Source organism: Triturus cristatus, chromosome 9 (assembly GCF_964204655.1).
Source record: "Triturus cristatus chromosome 9, aTriCri1.1, whole genome shotgun sequence".
NCBI classification, from domain to species: Eukaryota; Metazoa; Chordata; class Amphibia; order Caudata; family Salamandridae; genus Triturus; species Triturus cristatus.
This window is the reverse complement of record NC_140592.1, coordinates 3,378,885-3,396,127: the sequence shown is the minus strand read 5'-3', so window position 1 is coordinate 3,396,127 and position 17,243 is coordinate 3,378,885. Positions and strand designations below refer to the sequence as shown.

The 17,243-nt window shown below is 52.1% G+C and overlaps 1 protein-coding gene across 4 annotated transcripts in view; it reads left to right on the top strand.

Annotated features, from left to right (window-relative positions):
- LOC146797225 (zinc finger protein 783-like) overlaps positions 1 to 16,388 on the top strand; it is a 120,040-nt gene extending 103,652 nt beyond the window's left edge. For 2 of the 4 annotated variants that reach the window (XM_085624180.1, XM_085624179.1), the window contains exon 6: positions 13,358 to 15,418. In XM_085624180.1, the coding sequence (XP_085480306.1) occupies positions 13,358 to 14,076 (719 nt within the window). In that variant the 3' untranslated portion in view covers positions 14,077 to 15,418. Of the gene's footprint in view, positions 1 to 213; positions 310 to 13,357 lie in introns of all 4 variants that reach the window. The other 2 variants (XM_085624178.1, XM_085624177.1) reach the window with 2 other exon arrangements.
- The last annotated feature ends 855 nt before the right edge of the window (positions 16,389 to 17,243 follow it).

Genomic DNA, 17,243 nt, shown 5'->3' with positions numbered 1-17,243 from the left:
CCAGGTAACAGTTAATGACGGTTCCTACAGACCCCTCGTGTTACTCTAAGCCTATTCTTCTGGCCTCGATGTTTCTTGTTTTAGTTTGCTAATGTTCGGTAGTGGATGCTTCATATCTGCTGGTCCTTAAATTATTTATTAGACTTATAAATTTCTCCAGATTCCCCTTCAACGGTGTATGTTTCTAATCCGAACCACTTCTCTGTGTGACAGGAGATGAGGTTATTTCATTACGCATAAAGGAAGAGGATGAGCGTTTCTCCGTGGACTGTAGAGCCACGAACAGAAAAGGCACCTGCAGCCCCAAGGGTGAGTACATTGTGCTTTGGCACATTCTCATTGCAATGACCATCTTAATGCAACTTGGAAGCACAGGCTGTATGTATAGGGAAAACATAGGCAGCGCGCCTTAGGAAGTCATGGGCTGCAAGTCTCAGCAAGACAGGGGCTGCACGCTTTGGGAAAACATTGGCAGCACACCTTGTGAAGTCATGGGATGCACAACTGGTGGAAACATGGGCTGCACACCTGTGGGAAACATGGACTAACCATCTGGGGGAAACATGGGCTGCAAGTCTCAGGAAGACATGAGCTGCACACCAGGGGAAGACATGGGCTGCACACCAGGGGAAGACATGGGCTGCAAGTCTCAGGAAGACATGGGCTGCACACCAGGGGAAGACATGGGCTGCACACCAGGGGAAGACATGGGCTGCACACCAGGGGAAGACATGGGCTGCACACCTGGGAAAGACCTGGGCTGCACACCAGGGGAAGACATGGGCTGCACACCAGGGGAAGACATGGGCTGCACACCAGGGGAAGACATGGGCTGCACACCAAGGGAAGACATGGGCTGCACAGGGGAAGACATGAGCTGCACACCAGGGGAAGACATGGGCTGCACACCTGGGAATGACATGGGCTGCACACCTGGGAATGCCATGGGCTGCACACTAGGGGATGCCATGGGCTGCACACCAGGGGAAGACATGGGCTGCACACCAGGGGAAGACATGGGCTGCACACCAGGGGAAGACATGGGCTGCACACCTGGGGAAGACATGGGCTGCACACCTGGGGAAGACATGGGCTGCACACCTGAGGAAGACATGGGCTGCACACCAGGGGAAGACATGGGCTGCACACCTGGGGAATGAAATGGGCTGCACACCTGGGGAATGACATGGGCTGCACACCAGGGGAATGACATGGGCTGCACACCAGGGGAATGACATGGGCTGCACACCAGGGGAAGACATGGGCTGCACACCTGGGGAAGACATGGGCTGCACACCTGGGGTAGACATGGGCTGCACACCTTTTGACAGGGGCTGCACACCAGGGGAAGACATGGGCTGCACACCTGGGAAAGACATGGGCTGCACACCTTTTGACAGGGGCTGCACACCTGGGGAAGACATGGGCTGCACACCTGGGAAAGACATGGGCTGCACACCTGGGAAAGACATGGGCTGCACACCTGGGAAAGACATGGGCTGCACACCAGGGGAAGACATGGCTGCACACCAGGGGAAGACATGGGCTGCACACCAGGGGAAGACATGGGCTGCACACCAGGGGAAGACATGGGCTGCACACCTTTTGACAGGGGCTGCACACCACGGGAAGACATGGGCTGCACACCAGGGGAAGACATGGGCTGCACACCTGGGAAGACATGGGCTGCACACCTGGGAAAGACATGGGCTGCACACCTGGGAAAGAAATGGGCTGCACACCAGGGGAAGACATGGGCTGCCCACCTGGGAATGACATGGGCTGCACACCAGGGGAAGACATGGGCTGCACACCAGGGGAAGACATGGGCTGCACACCAGGGGAAGACATGGGCTGCACACCAGGGGAAGACATGGGCTGCACACCAGGGGAAGAGATGGGCTGCACACCTGGGAATGACATGGGCTGCACACCAGGGGAATGACATGGGCTGCACACCAGGGGAAGACATGGGCTGCACACCTGGGGAAGACATGGGCTGCACACCTGGGAAAGACATGGGCTGCACACTTGGGAAAGACATGGGCTGCACACCTGGGGAAGACATGGGCTGCACACCTGGGGAAGACATGGGCTGCACACCTTTTGACATGGGCTGCACACCTTTTGACATGGGCTGCACACCTTTTGACATGGGCTGCACACCTTTTGACAGGGGCTGCACACCTTTTGACAGGGGCTGCACACCAGGTGAATCCATGGGCTGCACATCAGGGGAAGACATGGGCTGCACACCAGGGGAAGACATGGGCTGCACACCTGGGAAGACATGGGCTGCACACCTGGGAAAGACATGGGCTGCACACCTGGGAAAGAAATGGGCTGCACACCAGGGGAAGACATGGGCTGCCCACCTGGGAATGACATGGGCTGCCCACCAGGGGAAGACATGGGCTGCACACCAGGGGAAGACATGGGCTGCACACCAGGGGAAGACATGGGCTGCACACCTGGGGAAGACATGGGCTGCACACCTGGGAAAGACATGGGCTGCAGACCTGGGGACGACATGGGCTGCACACCTGGGGAAGACATGGGCTGCACACCTTTTGACATGGGCTGCACACCTTTTGACATGGGATGCACACCTTTTGACATGGGATGCACACCTTTTGACATGGGCTGCACACCTTTTGACAGGGGCTGCACACCTGGAAATGACAGGGGCTGCACACCTGGAAATGACATGGGCTGCACACCAGGGGAAGACATGGGCTGCACACCTTTTGACCGGGGCTGCACACCTTTTGACAGGGGCTGCACACCTGCGAATGACATGGGCTGCACACCAGGGAAAGACATGGGCTGCACACCTTTTGACATGGGCTGCACACCTTTTGACAGGGGCTGCACACCTTTTGACAGGGGCTGCACACCTGGGAATGACATGGACTGCACACCAGGGGAAGACATGGGCTGCACACCAGGGGAAGACATGGGCTGCACACCAGGGAATGACATGGGCTGCACACCAGGGGAAGACATGGGCTGCACACCAGGGGAAGACATGGGCTGCACACCAGGGGAAGACATGGGCTGCACACCAGGGGAAGACATGGGCTGCACACCAGGGGAAGACATGGGCTGCACACCAGGGGAAGACATGGGCTGCACACCTTTTGACATGGGCTGCACACCTTTTGACATGGGCTGCACACCTTTTGACATGGGCTGCACACCTTTTGACATGGGCTGCACACCTTTTGACAGGGGCTGCACACCTGGAAATGACAGGGGCTGCACACCTGGAAATGACATGGGCTGCACACCAGGGGAAGACATGGGCTGCACACCTTTTGACAGGGGCTGCACACCTTTTGACAGGGGCTGCACACCTGCGAATGACATGGGCTGCACACCAGGGAAAGACATGGGCTGCACACCTTTTGACATGGGCTGCACACCTTTTGTCAGGGGCTGCACACCTTTTGACAGGGGCTGCACACCTGGGAATGACATGGACTGCACACCAGGGGAAGACATGGGCTGCACACCTGGGAATGACATGGGCTGCACACCAGGGGAAGACATGGGCTGCCCACCTGGGAATGACATGGGCTGCACACCAGGGGAAGACATGGGCTGCACACCAGGGGAAGAAATGGGCTGCACACCTGGGGAAGACATGGGCTGCACACCTGGGAAAGACATGGGCTGTAGACCTGGGGACGACATGGGCTGCACACCTGGGGAAGACATGGGCTGCACACCTTTTGACATGGGCTGCACACCTTTTGACATGGGCTGCACACCTTTTGACATGGGCTGCACACCTTTTGACATGGGCTGCACACCTTTTGACAGGGGCTGCACACCTGGAAATGACAGGGGCTGCACACCTGGAAATGACATGGGCTGCACACCAGGGGAAGACATGGGCTGCACACCTTTTGACAGGGGCTGCACACCTTTTGACAGGGGCTGCACACCTGCGAATGACATGGGCTGCACACCAGGGAAAGACATGGGCTGCACACCTTTTGACATGGGCTGCACACCTTTTGTCAGGGGCTGCACACCTTTTGACAGGGGCTGCACACCTGGGAATGACATGGACTGCACACCAGGGGAAGACATGGGCTGCACACCAGGGAAAGACATGGGCTGCACACCAGGGAAAGACATGGGCTGCACACCAGGGGAAGACATGGGCTGCACACCAGGGGAAGACATGGGCTGCACACCAGGGGAAGACATGGGCTGCACACCAGGGGAAGACATGGGCTGCACACCAGGGGAAGACATGGGCTGCACACCAGGGGAAGACATGGGCTGCACACCAGGGGAAGAGATGGGCTGCACACCTGGGAAATGACATGGGCTGCACACCAGGGGAATGACATGGGCTGCACACCAGGGGAATGACATGGGCTGCACACCAGGGGAAGACATGGGCTGCACACCTGGGGAAGACATGGACTGCACACCTTTTGACAGGGGCTGCACACCTTTTGACAGGGGCTGCACACCAGGGGAAGACATGGGCTGCACACCTGGGAAAGACATGGGCTGCACACCTTTTGACATGGGCTGCACACCTTTTGACATGGGCTGCACACCAGGGGAAGACATGGGCTGCACACCTGGGAATGACATGGTCTGCACACCAGGGGACGACATGGGCTGCACACCAGGGGACGACATGGGCTGCACACCAGGGGAAGACATGGGCTGCACACCAGGGGAAGACATGGGCTGCACACCAGGGGACGACATGGGCTGCACACCAGGGGAAGACATGGGCTGCACACCTGGGAATGACATGGGCTGCACACCAGGGGAAGACATGGGCTGCACACCAGGGGAAGACATGGGCTGCACACCAGGGGAAGACATGGGCTGCACACCTGGGGAAGACATGGGCTGCACACCTGGGGAAGACATGGGCTGCACACCTGGGGAAGACATGGGCTGCACACCTGGGGAAGACATGGGCTGCACACCTGGGGAAGACATGGGCTGCACACCTTTTGACATGGGCTGCACACCTTTTGACAGGGGCTGCACACCTGGAAATGACATGGGCTGCACACCAGGGGAAGACATGGGCTGCACACCTTTTGACAGGGGCTGCACACCTTTTGACAGGGGCTGCACTCCTGGAAATGACATGGGCTGCACACCAGGGGAAGACATGGGCTGCACACCTGGGAAAGACAGGGGCTGCACACCTTTTGACAGGGGCTGCACACCTTTTGACAGGGGCTGCACACCTTTTGACAGGGGCTGCACACCAGGGGAAGACATGGGCTGCACACCAGGGGAAGACATGGGCTGCACACCAGGGGAAGACATGGGCTGCACACCAGGGGAAGACATGGGCTGCCCACCAGGGGAAGACATGGGCTGCACACCAGGGGAAGAGATGGGCTGCACACCTGGGAATGACATGGGCTGCACACCAGGGGAATGACATGGGCTGCACACCAGGGGAATGACATGGGCTGCACACCAGGGGAAGACATGGGCTGCACACCTGGGGAAGACATGGGCTGCACACCTTTTGACAGGGGCTGCACACCTTTTGACAGGGGCTGCACACCAGGGGAAGACATGGGCTGCACACCTGGGAAAGACATGGGCTGCACACCTTTTGACATGGGCTGCACACCTTTTGACATGGGCTGCACACCAGGGGAAGACATGGGCTGCACACCTGGGAATGACATGGTCTGCACACCAGGGGAAGACATGGGCTGCACACCAGGGGACGACATGGGCTGCACACCAGGGGAAGACATGGGCTGCACACCAGGGGACGACATGGGCTGCACACCAGGGGAAGACATGGGCTGCACACCTGGGAATGACATGGGCTGCACACCAGGGGAAGACATAGGCTGCACACCTGGGAAGACATGAGCTGCACACCAGGGGAAGACATGGGCTGCACACCAGGGGAAGACATGGGCTGCACACCAGGGGAAGACATGGGCTGCACACCTGGGGAAGACATGGGCTGCACACCTGGGGAAGACATGGGCTGCACACCTGGGGAAGACATGGGCTGCACACCTGGGGAAGACATGGGCTGCACACCAGGGGAAGAGATGGGCTGCACACCTGGGAATGACATGGGCTGCACACCAGGGGAAGACATGGGCTGCCCACCTGGGAATGACATGGGCTGCACACCAGGGGAAGACATGGGCTGCACACCAGGGGAAGAAATGGGCTGCACACCAGGGGAAGACATGGGCTGCACACCTGGGAATGACATGGTCTGCACACCAGGGGAAGACATGGGCTGCACACCAGGGGACGACATGGGCTGCACACCAGGGGAAGACATGGGCTGCACACCAGGGGACGACATGGGCTGCACACCAGGGGAAGACATGGGCTGCACACCTGGGAATGACATGGGCTGCACACCAGGGGAAGACATAGGCTGCACACCTGGGAAGACATGAGCTGCACACCAGGGGAAGACATGGGCTGCACACCAGGGGAAGACATGGGCTGCACACCAGGGGAAGACATGGGCTGCACACCTGGGGAAGACATGGGCTGCACACCTGGGGAAGACATGGGCTGCACACCTGGGGAAGACATGGGCTGCACACCTGGGGAAGACATGGGCTGCACACCTGGGGAAGACATGGGCTGCACACCTGGGGAAGACATGGGCTGCACACCTGGGGAAGACATGGGCTGCACACCTTTTGACATGGGCTGCACACCTTTTAACATGGGCTGCACACCTTTTGACAGGGGCTGCACACCTTTTGACAGGGGCTGCACACCTTTTGACAGGGGCTGCACACCTGGAAATGACATGGGCTGCACACCAGGGGAAGACATGGGCTGCACACCTTTTGACAGGGGCTGCACACCTTTTGACAGGGGCTGCACACCAGGGGAAGACATGGGCTGCACACCAGGGGAAGACATGGGCTGCACACCTGGGAAAGACATGGGCTGCACACCTGGGAAAGACAGGGGCTGCACACCTTTTGACAGGGGCTGCACACCTTTTGACAGGGGCTGCACACCAGGGGAAGACATGGGCTGCACACCAGGGGAAGACATGGGCTGCACACCAGGGGAAGACATGGGCTGCACACCAGGGGAAGACATGGGCTGCACACCTGGGGAAGACATGGGCTGCACACCAGGGGAAGACATGGGCTGCACACCAGGGGAAGACATGGGCTGCACACCAGGGGAAGACATGGGCTGCACACCAGGGGAAGAGATGGGCTGCACACCTGGGAAAGACATGGGCTGCACACCTGGGAAAGACATGGGCTGCACACCTGGGAAAGAAATGGGCTGCACACCTGGGGAAGACATGGGCTGCACACCTGGGGAAGACATGGGCTGCACACCAGGGGAAGACATGGGCTGCCCACCTGGGAATGACATGGGCTGCACACCAGGGGAAGACATGGGCTGCACACCAGGGAAAGAAATGGGCTGCACACCAGGGGAAGACATGGGCTGCACACCTGGGAATGACATGGGCTGCACACCAGGGGAAGACATGGGCTGCACACCTGGGAAAGACATGGGCTGCACACCTGGGAAAGACATGGGCTGCACACCTGGGAAAGACATGGGCTGCACACCTGGGAAAGACATGGGCTGCACACCTGGAAAAGAAATGGGCTGCACACCTGGGAAAGAAATGGGCTGCACACCAGGGGAAGACATGGGCTGCCCACCTGGGGAAGACATGGGCTGCCCACCTGGGGAAGACATGGGCTGCACACCATGGGAAGACATGGGCTGCACACCTGGGAAAGACATGGGCTGCACACCTGGGAAAGACATGGGCTGCACACCAGGGGAAAACATGGGCTGCACACCTGGGAATGACATGGGCTGCACACCAGGGGAAGACATGGGCTGCACACCAGGGGACGACATGGGCTGCACACCAGGGGAAGACATGGGCTGCACACCTGGGAATGACATGGGCTGCACACCAGGGGAAGACATGGGCTGCACACCTGGGAAGACATGAGCTGCACACCAGGGGAAGACATGAGCTGCACACCAGGGGAAGACATGGGCTGCACACCAGGGGAAGACATGGGCTGCACACCAGGGGAAGACATGGGCTGCACACCAGGGGAAGACATGGGCTGCACACCAGGGGAAGACATGGGCTGCACACCAGGGGAAGACATGGGCTGCACACCAGGGGAAGACATGGGCTGCACACCAGGGGAAGACATGGGCTGCACACCTGGGGAAGACATGGGCTGCACACCTGGGGAAGACATGGGCTGCACACCTGGGGAAGACATGGGCTGCACACCTGGGGAAGACATGGGCTGTACACCTTTTGACATGGGCGGTACACCTTTTACCATGGACTGCACACCTTTTGACAGGGGCGCACACCTTTTGACAGGGGCTGCACACCTGGAAATGACATGGGCTGCACACCAGGGGAAGACATGGGCTGCACACCTTTTGACAGGGGCTGCACACCTTTTGACAGGGGCTGCACACCTTTTGACAGGGGCTGCACACCTTTTGACAGGGGCTGCACACCTTTTGACAGGGGCTGCACACCAGGGGAAGACATGGGCTGCACACCAGGGGAAGATATGGGCTGCACACCTGGGAAAGACATGGGCTGCACACCTGGGAAAGACATGGGCTGCACACCTGGGAAAGACATGGGCTGCACACCTGGGAAAGACATGGGCTGCACACCAGGGGAAGACATGGGCTGCACACCAGGGGAAGACATGGGCTGCACACCAAGGGAAGACATGGGCTGCACACCAGGGGAAGACATGGGCTGCACACCAGGGGAAGATATGGGCTGCACACCAGGGGAAGACATGGGCTGCACACCTGGGGAAGACATGGGCTGCACACCTGGGGAAGACATGGGCTGCACACCTGGGGAAGACATGGGCTGCACACCAGGGGAAGACATGGGCTGCACACCTGGGGAAGACATGGGCTGCACACCTTTTGACAGGGGCTGCACGCCTTTCGATAGGGACGACTCCTCCGCTGAGGCAGAGGAGCGTCTCCCCACTGCTCTGTTAGCAGGGGAAAAAGGAAAAATAAACTGATAAGACATTGTTATTATAATTTTATTTTCCTGTCCTTGCTCAGCTGATGTGGGGCTGGCATGTGTCGGAGGAACAGTGCGAGCAGTGGTCGCACTCTCCTAAGTGTGCATGAATGTTTGGCCGACTGTCTTGTGCTGGCCAAACAGTCATGCACACTTTGCATGTTCTCCACTCAGGCTGCATTACAGCCTGGGTGGAGAACATGCTCAGGCTCCCACTGCGAATCCCTCTCTGAGCACCGAACCACAGCGCTCTGACCAGTCATGATGCTGCTATCAGAAGCGTTGTGATTGGCTAGGGGAGTCTGTAAGGCTGGGTGCTTCCTGTTCCTGTCCTGGAGTCCTGAAAGCGGTCAAAGATGACCGGGAGGAGACTGCAGTGGCACACAGGTACGTGTTTTAAATTTTTTATTTTCATTCCCTACCCTGGCCCCACCCCACACGCCATCCACCATGATATGTTAAGTAGCAGCCGCAACTGCCTTTTGAATACACGGGCTGCACACGCAGGGAGGAAACATGGGCCACACATATGAGCAAAACATGGGCATCATATCTGGGCAAAACAAAGGGAGCAAAGCTGTTTAACACCTGGGCTACACAGCTGGGGAAAACATGGGCTTCTCACCTCAAAAAACAAGGGATGCCCTCCAGGCGAAGGCATGAACTGCACACCTGGGGAAGAAATGGGCTGCAGACATGGAAAGCCTGTGTTGAATGTCTTTCAGAATGTCAGTGTACTTTCAGACATGCAATCCTCTCTCTAAGTCATATTCCTAGTTCTAAATGACATTGAGAGCAAAGCCATCTTTCCTTCCTAAGGTGGGTGCTGAATTTCATGTTGAACCATCTATACAGTTGCCTACTTTGTTTTTGCTCGATTGAACGTGAAGGGTAGGGTCCATAGTTTGGGTTTGAAGAGGGCTCTCATTGCATTTCTAGATCTGATAGAAATAAGAAGATGGACAGATTCTGGTGGTCTACAGAAGTGCTACATGTGTCGAGGGCTGGCCTTCGTAGTAAGGTTGTCACTTCTTGTCTTCCTGGAAAGATTTTTTACATTACAGTGTCACCACTGAATCCAGAATGTTGGAAAGTGTTGGAAACATTTTAATAAAGCGATCTTTTTTTATGCAGCCTATTTTCCTTAGAGGGAAATGGGATGCGTTTAAAAAAATAGAGAATGAAACTTGTAAGTTTCTTTATGTCTTGCGTACAGAGCGCATGCTGTTTACAGTTTGCTTTGAGACCTGTAGTTTACTGTTAGTGGGCTTGGAGCCCTCCCATTACATAACATTTGTTGGGTACAAAGCCCCTCACATTACTTGCTTCCTCCTGGTCAGCTCTGCGGTTGACGCTTCTTGCGTGTGGCCCTCCCCTGGAGCATGGCCCTAGTACTTGAGTCCTGATGCTGCTCACGCTTTTGGGAGCTATTCTTTTCTTTTTGGTGAGCGTCTTACAGAGTGCATCTTTCGTAACTGGCTCTGTCTGCTCCTTCCCGTTGTCTGGGTTTGCTTGTTCCCATTCCCTTTCTTCCATTGCCATGCCCTCACCCTGCACAATAGATGAGCCGGGTGGTCAGATACCTTTGTACAGTCTTTTTACATGTTTTTGTTGCAGCTTTTATATAGAGCAAATTCCACCCGAAGGTGGTGAAGAGCTTTACACAGGAACATTTATTTTGTGTAGGCGCAAAAAAATTAAGTGATTTGCCCAGAGTCACAGGATGTTGAGCCAGCGCTAAGACTCAAACCTCGTTCCCCAGCTCCAAAGTTGTTAGCTTTGGCCGTTATGCCATACCCTCTCCCCGCAGGCCTGCTTGCAGATATCAGATTGCAGATCTAGCTTCCGTATTTGAAGTCCCTGAAGGCAGAGCCTCCCAGTGCAAACGCTGGTCACTTATGTTTGCCCTGGGAAGCGCTGTCTTATGGGACTTCAAACAGGGAGGCAAGATGACTAACTTTTATGTAAAATAATTGACATTTGACACATGCCTGAAAGTTTTATGGAGAAATATGTCAACAAATAAATGCATGCATGTTCAATTTAGTTGTATAATATTAAAGTTTTTCTGTGGAGCCAGATGATAAATATAACACAAGCCACATGCAAGCTCTTGCGACACATAAGTCACAAATGCCTGTTTCAGTGCTTTGACATTGGGCCTAGAGGCGCTGCTGCCTGGGAGAAGAAGAAAGAATACATTGTTTGAGATCTTCCTTTTGTGTGGACAAGGTAAGATTGAGTGAATTGCCCAGTGTCAGATAATGTTGAGCCAGCGCCGAGACTCGAACCAGGTTTTCTAGCTCCAAAGTAGGCAGCTTAGGCTGTTACGCCACATCCTGTCCCTTGGCTTGCTTTGTTGCAGACATCAGATGGCAGATATACATGTTTACATTGCTGACAAAAATTATTTTGACACTCGGAAGCTTGAATATGAATCCATCCCCTCCTGCCCCATCCCTCTTTCTTCTTCTCCCTCCCAGCACCCCTTCCATGTCCACTCCACATAATTCCACTCCATGCCACACAATGCCATTACACATAATTCAACCCCACTCCATGCCACATAATTACATTCCACATAATTCAACGCCATACAATTAAGTGCCTGGCAATTCCACAACACACAAATCTACACCGCATAATTCCACTACACACAACACATTTTAACATCTCACAATTCCATGCCACACAATTTAACTCCACACAATTCCACTCCACGTCATTCTCTCCATGCCACATTATACAGTCCAAAAAACTCAACGTCACATATTTCCACTCTGCTCCATGACAAACAGTTCCACTTCACATAATACCACTCCATACAACATAATTCCACTCCAATCCACATAATTACACTCCACACAACACAATCCAACTCCAGATAATTTCACTAGACATAATTACACTCCACTCTACATAATACCGTCCATGTCACATAATTACACTCCACATATATCCACTCAGCTCCCAAACACATTACACCCCACAGATTTCAACTCCGCACTATGCCATATAATTACACTCCACATAATTCCACCCTACTCAACAATTCCACTCCACACAATTTGTCGCAACACAATTCCACTCCACACCACTTAACTGCACCCCACACCACATAGTCCCAAACCACATGATTTCACTCCATACCAAATAATTTCACTTCACAGGAACAAAAGGAAAAGCCAGAGGCAATAGTCTCGAAGGTGAGGCATTATTGGCTTTGCCAATGCTTGTTTTAAAGAGTAGGCAGTGGTTTATGAAATCACAGCCTGCTCTTAAAAAATATTTGTTTGAACATTCACAAAGGAGAAGGGGCCACCTTGGGACCCCTTCCCATTTGCAAATGGTTGCCATCTCCTTTGAGTAGTTGGTAAAAAAATAAATGTTTTGCAACCTTTATTTGGTTGCAAAACATTCATATGTGCCACTGCGATTCTGTATTTGGAAGGGGCGCCCTTAAACCCGCCCCTTCCACATCAGGAGCGGCTTGTGTTACGGAAAAGAGGGAGGCGGGCAGCGCAGTAGAAAAGGGGACGAGGGGGATCAATGTAAAAAATAAACTTACCTGCTGCCCTCCATTGCGTGTGCTCAACTTCTCTCTTCTTCCGTCTGAAGGCACAGGCTCCCAGCCTGCCCTGTGGCCAATCCTGAAGCTGTTCTCGCATGAGAGCAGCTTCAGGGTTGGCCTGAGAGCCCTCAATTTGCGCTCCAGGGCAGACTGAGTCTGTGCCTGTTCTCTCCAAGCCAGCAGCATTGCTGGGTTGGAGAGAACTTTCACTGCATATGATGGTTTGCCCGGCCAGCCAGACCGTCATGTGCAGTGAAGGGAGTGCACACACCACTCCCCTCGGTGCCTGTTGACACGGTGGCCCTACCCCCAAGACTTGATAAAGGAAAATAAAATGATTTCAAACCAGTTTTATTTTTCATTATTTGGAGGGTGCTGGCGGGGGAGGGGGGAGGGCAGGGGGGGGGTTGTGACGCTCCTCCGCCCTAACAGAGGAGTCGCCCCCGTTCCAAATACCGAATCGTAAACACAAATTGTGTTTCTGTAACGTGTTACTTTATTGCAATTTGTGATTTGTACTTACATAAAAGTATTTTTGCGGTTGGAAAACGGCCCGATTCCTCAAATGATTTATGCACATGTCTCTTCCTTTTTCATGTGATGAAGTCCTAGCACGGCAGTTCTTTCATTGCCTCTTTCTAGCTTTGAATGTCATTTTCTCCCTCTGAACATGCTGTTCTATGTGAAATCCTAATGTCATGTTCCTAATCTTCATTACACAGATGGTAGATCTCCAAGAAGACAATGGAAAGTGGAGCGTGCGATACAGTCTGCCGAAAAAATGCCAACAGACAGCAATGCTGTGGGAGCAGTTCAAGGAAATGTGCTTCACGGCTTTGAAATGGAAACAAACTCTAGAAGCCGGCTGTGGGCAGAAAACGGCCAAGAAGACAGAGGAGAGGAAACCATATCATGCGAACAAGGGTTTATAAATATTATGCATTCTGATTTACATGATGGGAGCCAAGTAGCAGAGGGACAGGATGCAGAGAGTTGCCGGGTGAATGCGAGTGAAGCTACACTCAATATGTATTCACAGATCACGCCACAGAATTGGAGGGAATTCTTAAGTACTGAATCGGAACAAAATCCTGTTTACAATGAAGGCTATTTAAATAATCAGAAACCCAGCTCAGTGGACAGACCCTACCAATGTACTGAATGCTACAAAAGCTTCACTCGAAAGCAGCATTTCATTGTGCACCTCCGAACACACACTGGAGAGAGACCCTATCAGTGTACCGAATGTGGGAAGAGTTTCAGCCAGGTGCACAATCTCGCTAGACACCAGAAAGTTCATGTTGGAGAAAAACCACATCAGTGCAGTCAGTGTGGAAAAAGTTTCAGTCGGAAATACAACCTTATTGGACACCAGAGACTGCATGTAAGGCCCGTTCTTCGAGGCCTATTGGAATCAAGGGAATCTGGCCAATCCTTGTGACAAGTATTGCTGTTGTCTCTGGGTCTAAGGGAACCCAATACCACTGCCAGCAACCTGAACTGCAAGGTCCTTTTTTGGCTCTTACCGTCAGGAGTAGAAGGGTACAAAAAGAATAACTTACTCTTGAACATTGGTGTGGTGTAGAATTTTTTATTAGTTCTACACTTTGCATACATGGTCAAATCAATGCTATATATTTTATAAAGAAGTAAGGCTTTTCTTCATCAGTTGCTTGTTTCTTTTTTCAGTTCATTTGCAAGAATTATTAGAACAATGGTTCTGTGGGATTCATTAATGAAGCACCTTTAAAAGTCACTTTGTCAGATGAGCTGTACTATTGCTAGGAGAAGGAGACTTTTTTTTTTATCTCTCTAGCCCTTCTTCCGAGGAGGTTTCATCCTTTACTACAGCAGTTTGGAAGGTGGCGCAGGCTTTAGAATTGACTTTGCCTTTGGCGGAAGTTCAACTTTCTGACTGAGATTTCGTAATCCCGCACAGATTCTGCAGCGCCCTTACTTCCGTTCAGTGAACCATATAATAGCTGCCTGGGAGAAACCCTTTCCGGGCCCAACACGCCACAGTCCCACTCTAGGCGATCCCCACTTCATGTCCTCCTACCCGTCAAAGTGCATCCTCATATGAGATCCCAATGCCTTCCTCACGCCTTCTCCGAGCAGGGAATCCAAGAAGATTGATGCCTTGGGTCGCACTGTTTTTGCCGTCAGCACCTTGGCTCTCCAATATACATTCTTTTTATGTGTGCCTTGTGGGAACTGGTTCAGCCTGCCGGATCATATGAAGAAAACATTCTCTGACTTGTTAAGTGATGACGTGGACACATCCAGACAGATCCTGAAGTGTCTCTGATTCTGTGGACTCCACTGCTTGGCATTGAAGGATATGGGGAGGAAGAGAAATCTCTCTTCTGCTTTAGAGCATAAACAAATGTAAAGACTTAGCCACCACCAAACGTTCTTGAATGAGATCCTTATAGCACATCCTCAAGGGGGCGAGGGGGCGCAAAATCCTGAGAGGAGTGGCCAGGAGAAAACAAAAACCCTGGACGCCCTTCTGGGACGCCCTTCTCTGCAAGTCACTATCTTGCAAAATAACTCTCAAAACTTAAAAAACAAATCAGAACGGAAAAGATAGGAGAGTGATATCATTTGAAAAGCAGAAAAATGGGTAAAGGGGTGGCGTATCGAAGTGACGCATGGCTGAGACTATGGCTAAGAGAGAAGCCATGAAAGAAAAAAATGAAAGAAACCTAACACTTGAGTAGAAGAAGCAACTGACGCAGAAGATGCAAAATTAAATGCACAGGAAATCGCTATGACAAAAAGATCAATACTTCGGTACAAAAACCTCAGGAAAATGCCACCAGCCAATACCCTCTGTTTTGCATTCCAACATCATCTACCTGCAGGAGCTAAGCTTAAAGCCAAGTTATGCAGAGGAAGCTGATGGGAATCTTAGGCAAACACATACGCATTTTAAAAAGAATGTGAAGCAAAATACATGCACAGAACCCACAATAGAGAGAGGCTAGACTCAAACGATATCCAAGCAGAGAACCTACAGTCGCAAACGTATCCAACAAGGCCTCCTAAACGCCAGCAAGAGAAAAAGAAACTGCACAGAAAACAAGTCCCCTAAATTCTTCGATAGTAGAAATTAGCCGGCCTTCATCAAACCTAACAAAATGTGAATAAATCACAGCAAACTACACTAGAGCGTTTGGCACAGAGATGGGAAACCTTAGAGACATAAGGGATGCAGTGAGCATGTCATGGTAACAAGCATCCTATAAAGTTAACAATTCTCAAGCTAAAGCCAGCAAATCAGAATAAGGGATTCTATGAGATAAAGGAGATGAAAACTACCAAGTAAGTGACCGTAGCCATAATCATCGATTTAATTTTTTTTTATAGTGTCCGATCTTGAAAATTCCCTCTACGACTCGCAAAAACAAGTCTCATTACTAATGAAACAATTGGGAGGTATTAGGCATAAACAGGGAGACCTGGAAAACAGGTCACGCAGATCCAACCTTTGCCTACGAATCATACCTGAGCATAAAGAAGATGGCCCTTCTGCGAAAGAACTGGTAGCATCAGTTAATAGAAATTTTGTTTTGCTTGATATTAAAGGAGATTTAAGTATAGCTCGGGCCCTCAGAGTTCCATTTTAACTCCCAAACAAAGCTCTCGACCATGGACAATCCTAGTACACTTGGAAGATTCCTGAATAAAAGAGACTATAGTGAATACATCAAAAAATGTTTCATATTAACAATAAATTATTTATTTATACCTGTATCTATTCAACTTCGAACAATATGCACTGTTAATTGTAATGAGGTGCACACATTTAGCACAATTTTTAAATAACCTGGCCCTCCACAAAGTACAACCTGAAGAGCTCCTTCTGCCTTAAACCCCCTCCCGCAGTGATTTGAAATCTCCCAGCCCTGCTCGCACAGAGCTCTCCTTGTTCTGTTTATTCAGTGGATAGCTCCTGCTGACATTGTTTTCTCCCATGCCAGTCCATGATCCATTCTCCATCTGCCCGACACCCTCCTGAATTGTCTTGGGCAACCTTTCCCCTCAGCCCCTTGAGACCCTCACAGATGAGTAGCTGCGCTTTACTGACCCTGATTGATTGATTGATTGATTGATTGATAAACCACTCACTCTGCTTCCATACAAACATTCATGTCTGCTTGCCACACTTGTTCGGTTGGGTCTTGCTGTTTTCTCCACGCTTGTGTGATGTCTCTCTTGGCTATTATGAACCTCATCACACAGAACAACAGCTTAGGCCTGGGGAGGCGAATGGCGCTCGGTATACCCAGTATGACAAAGTGAGGCTTGCTACGTATGTCTCTCCCCAGGACTCCCACCAGTTCCTTAATTATTTCTCCACAGTGTGTACTTATGTTTGGACATTCTCAGACTGTTTGGAGGAAGGTGCCATCAGGTGAGTTCCTTTTAACAAATGCGGGAGCCTGTTCCCATTCTGTTGAGTCTGCTTCTGTTATAGTTTATGTGTAAGGTTTTTAGCTGTATCACTTTTAGTAGGGACTTTACCACTACATACCTAGGGTGGATAAATGCAACTTCATAATCAGCGACTTCCAGTGGTCGCACATCTCTTTCCCAAGTCGC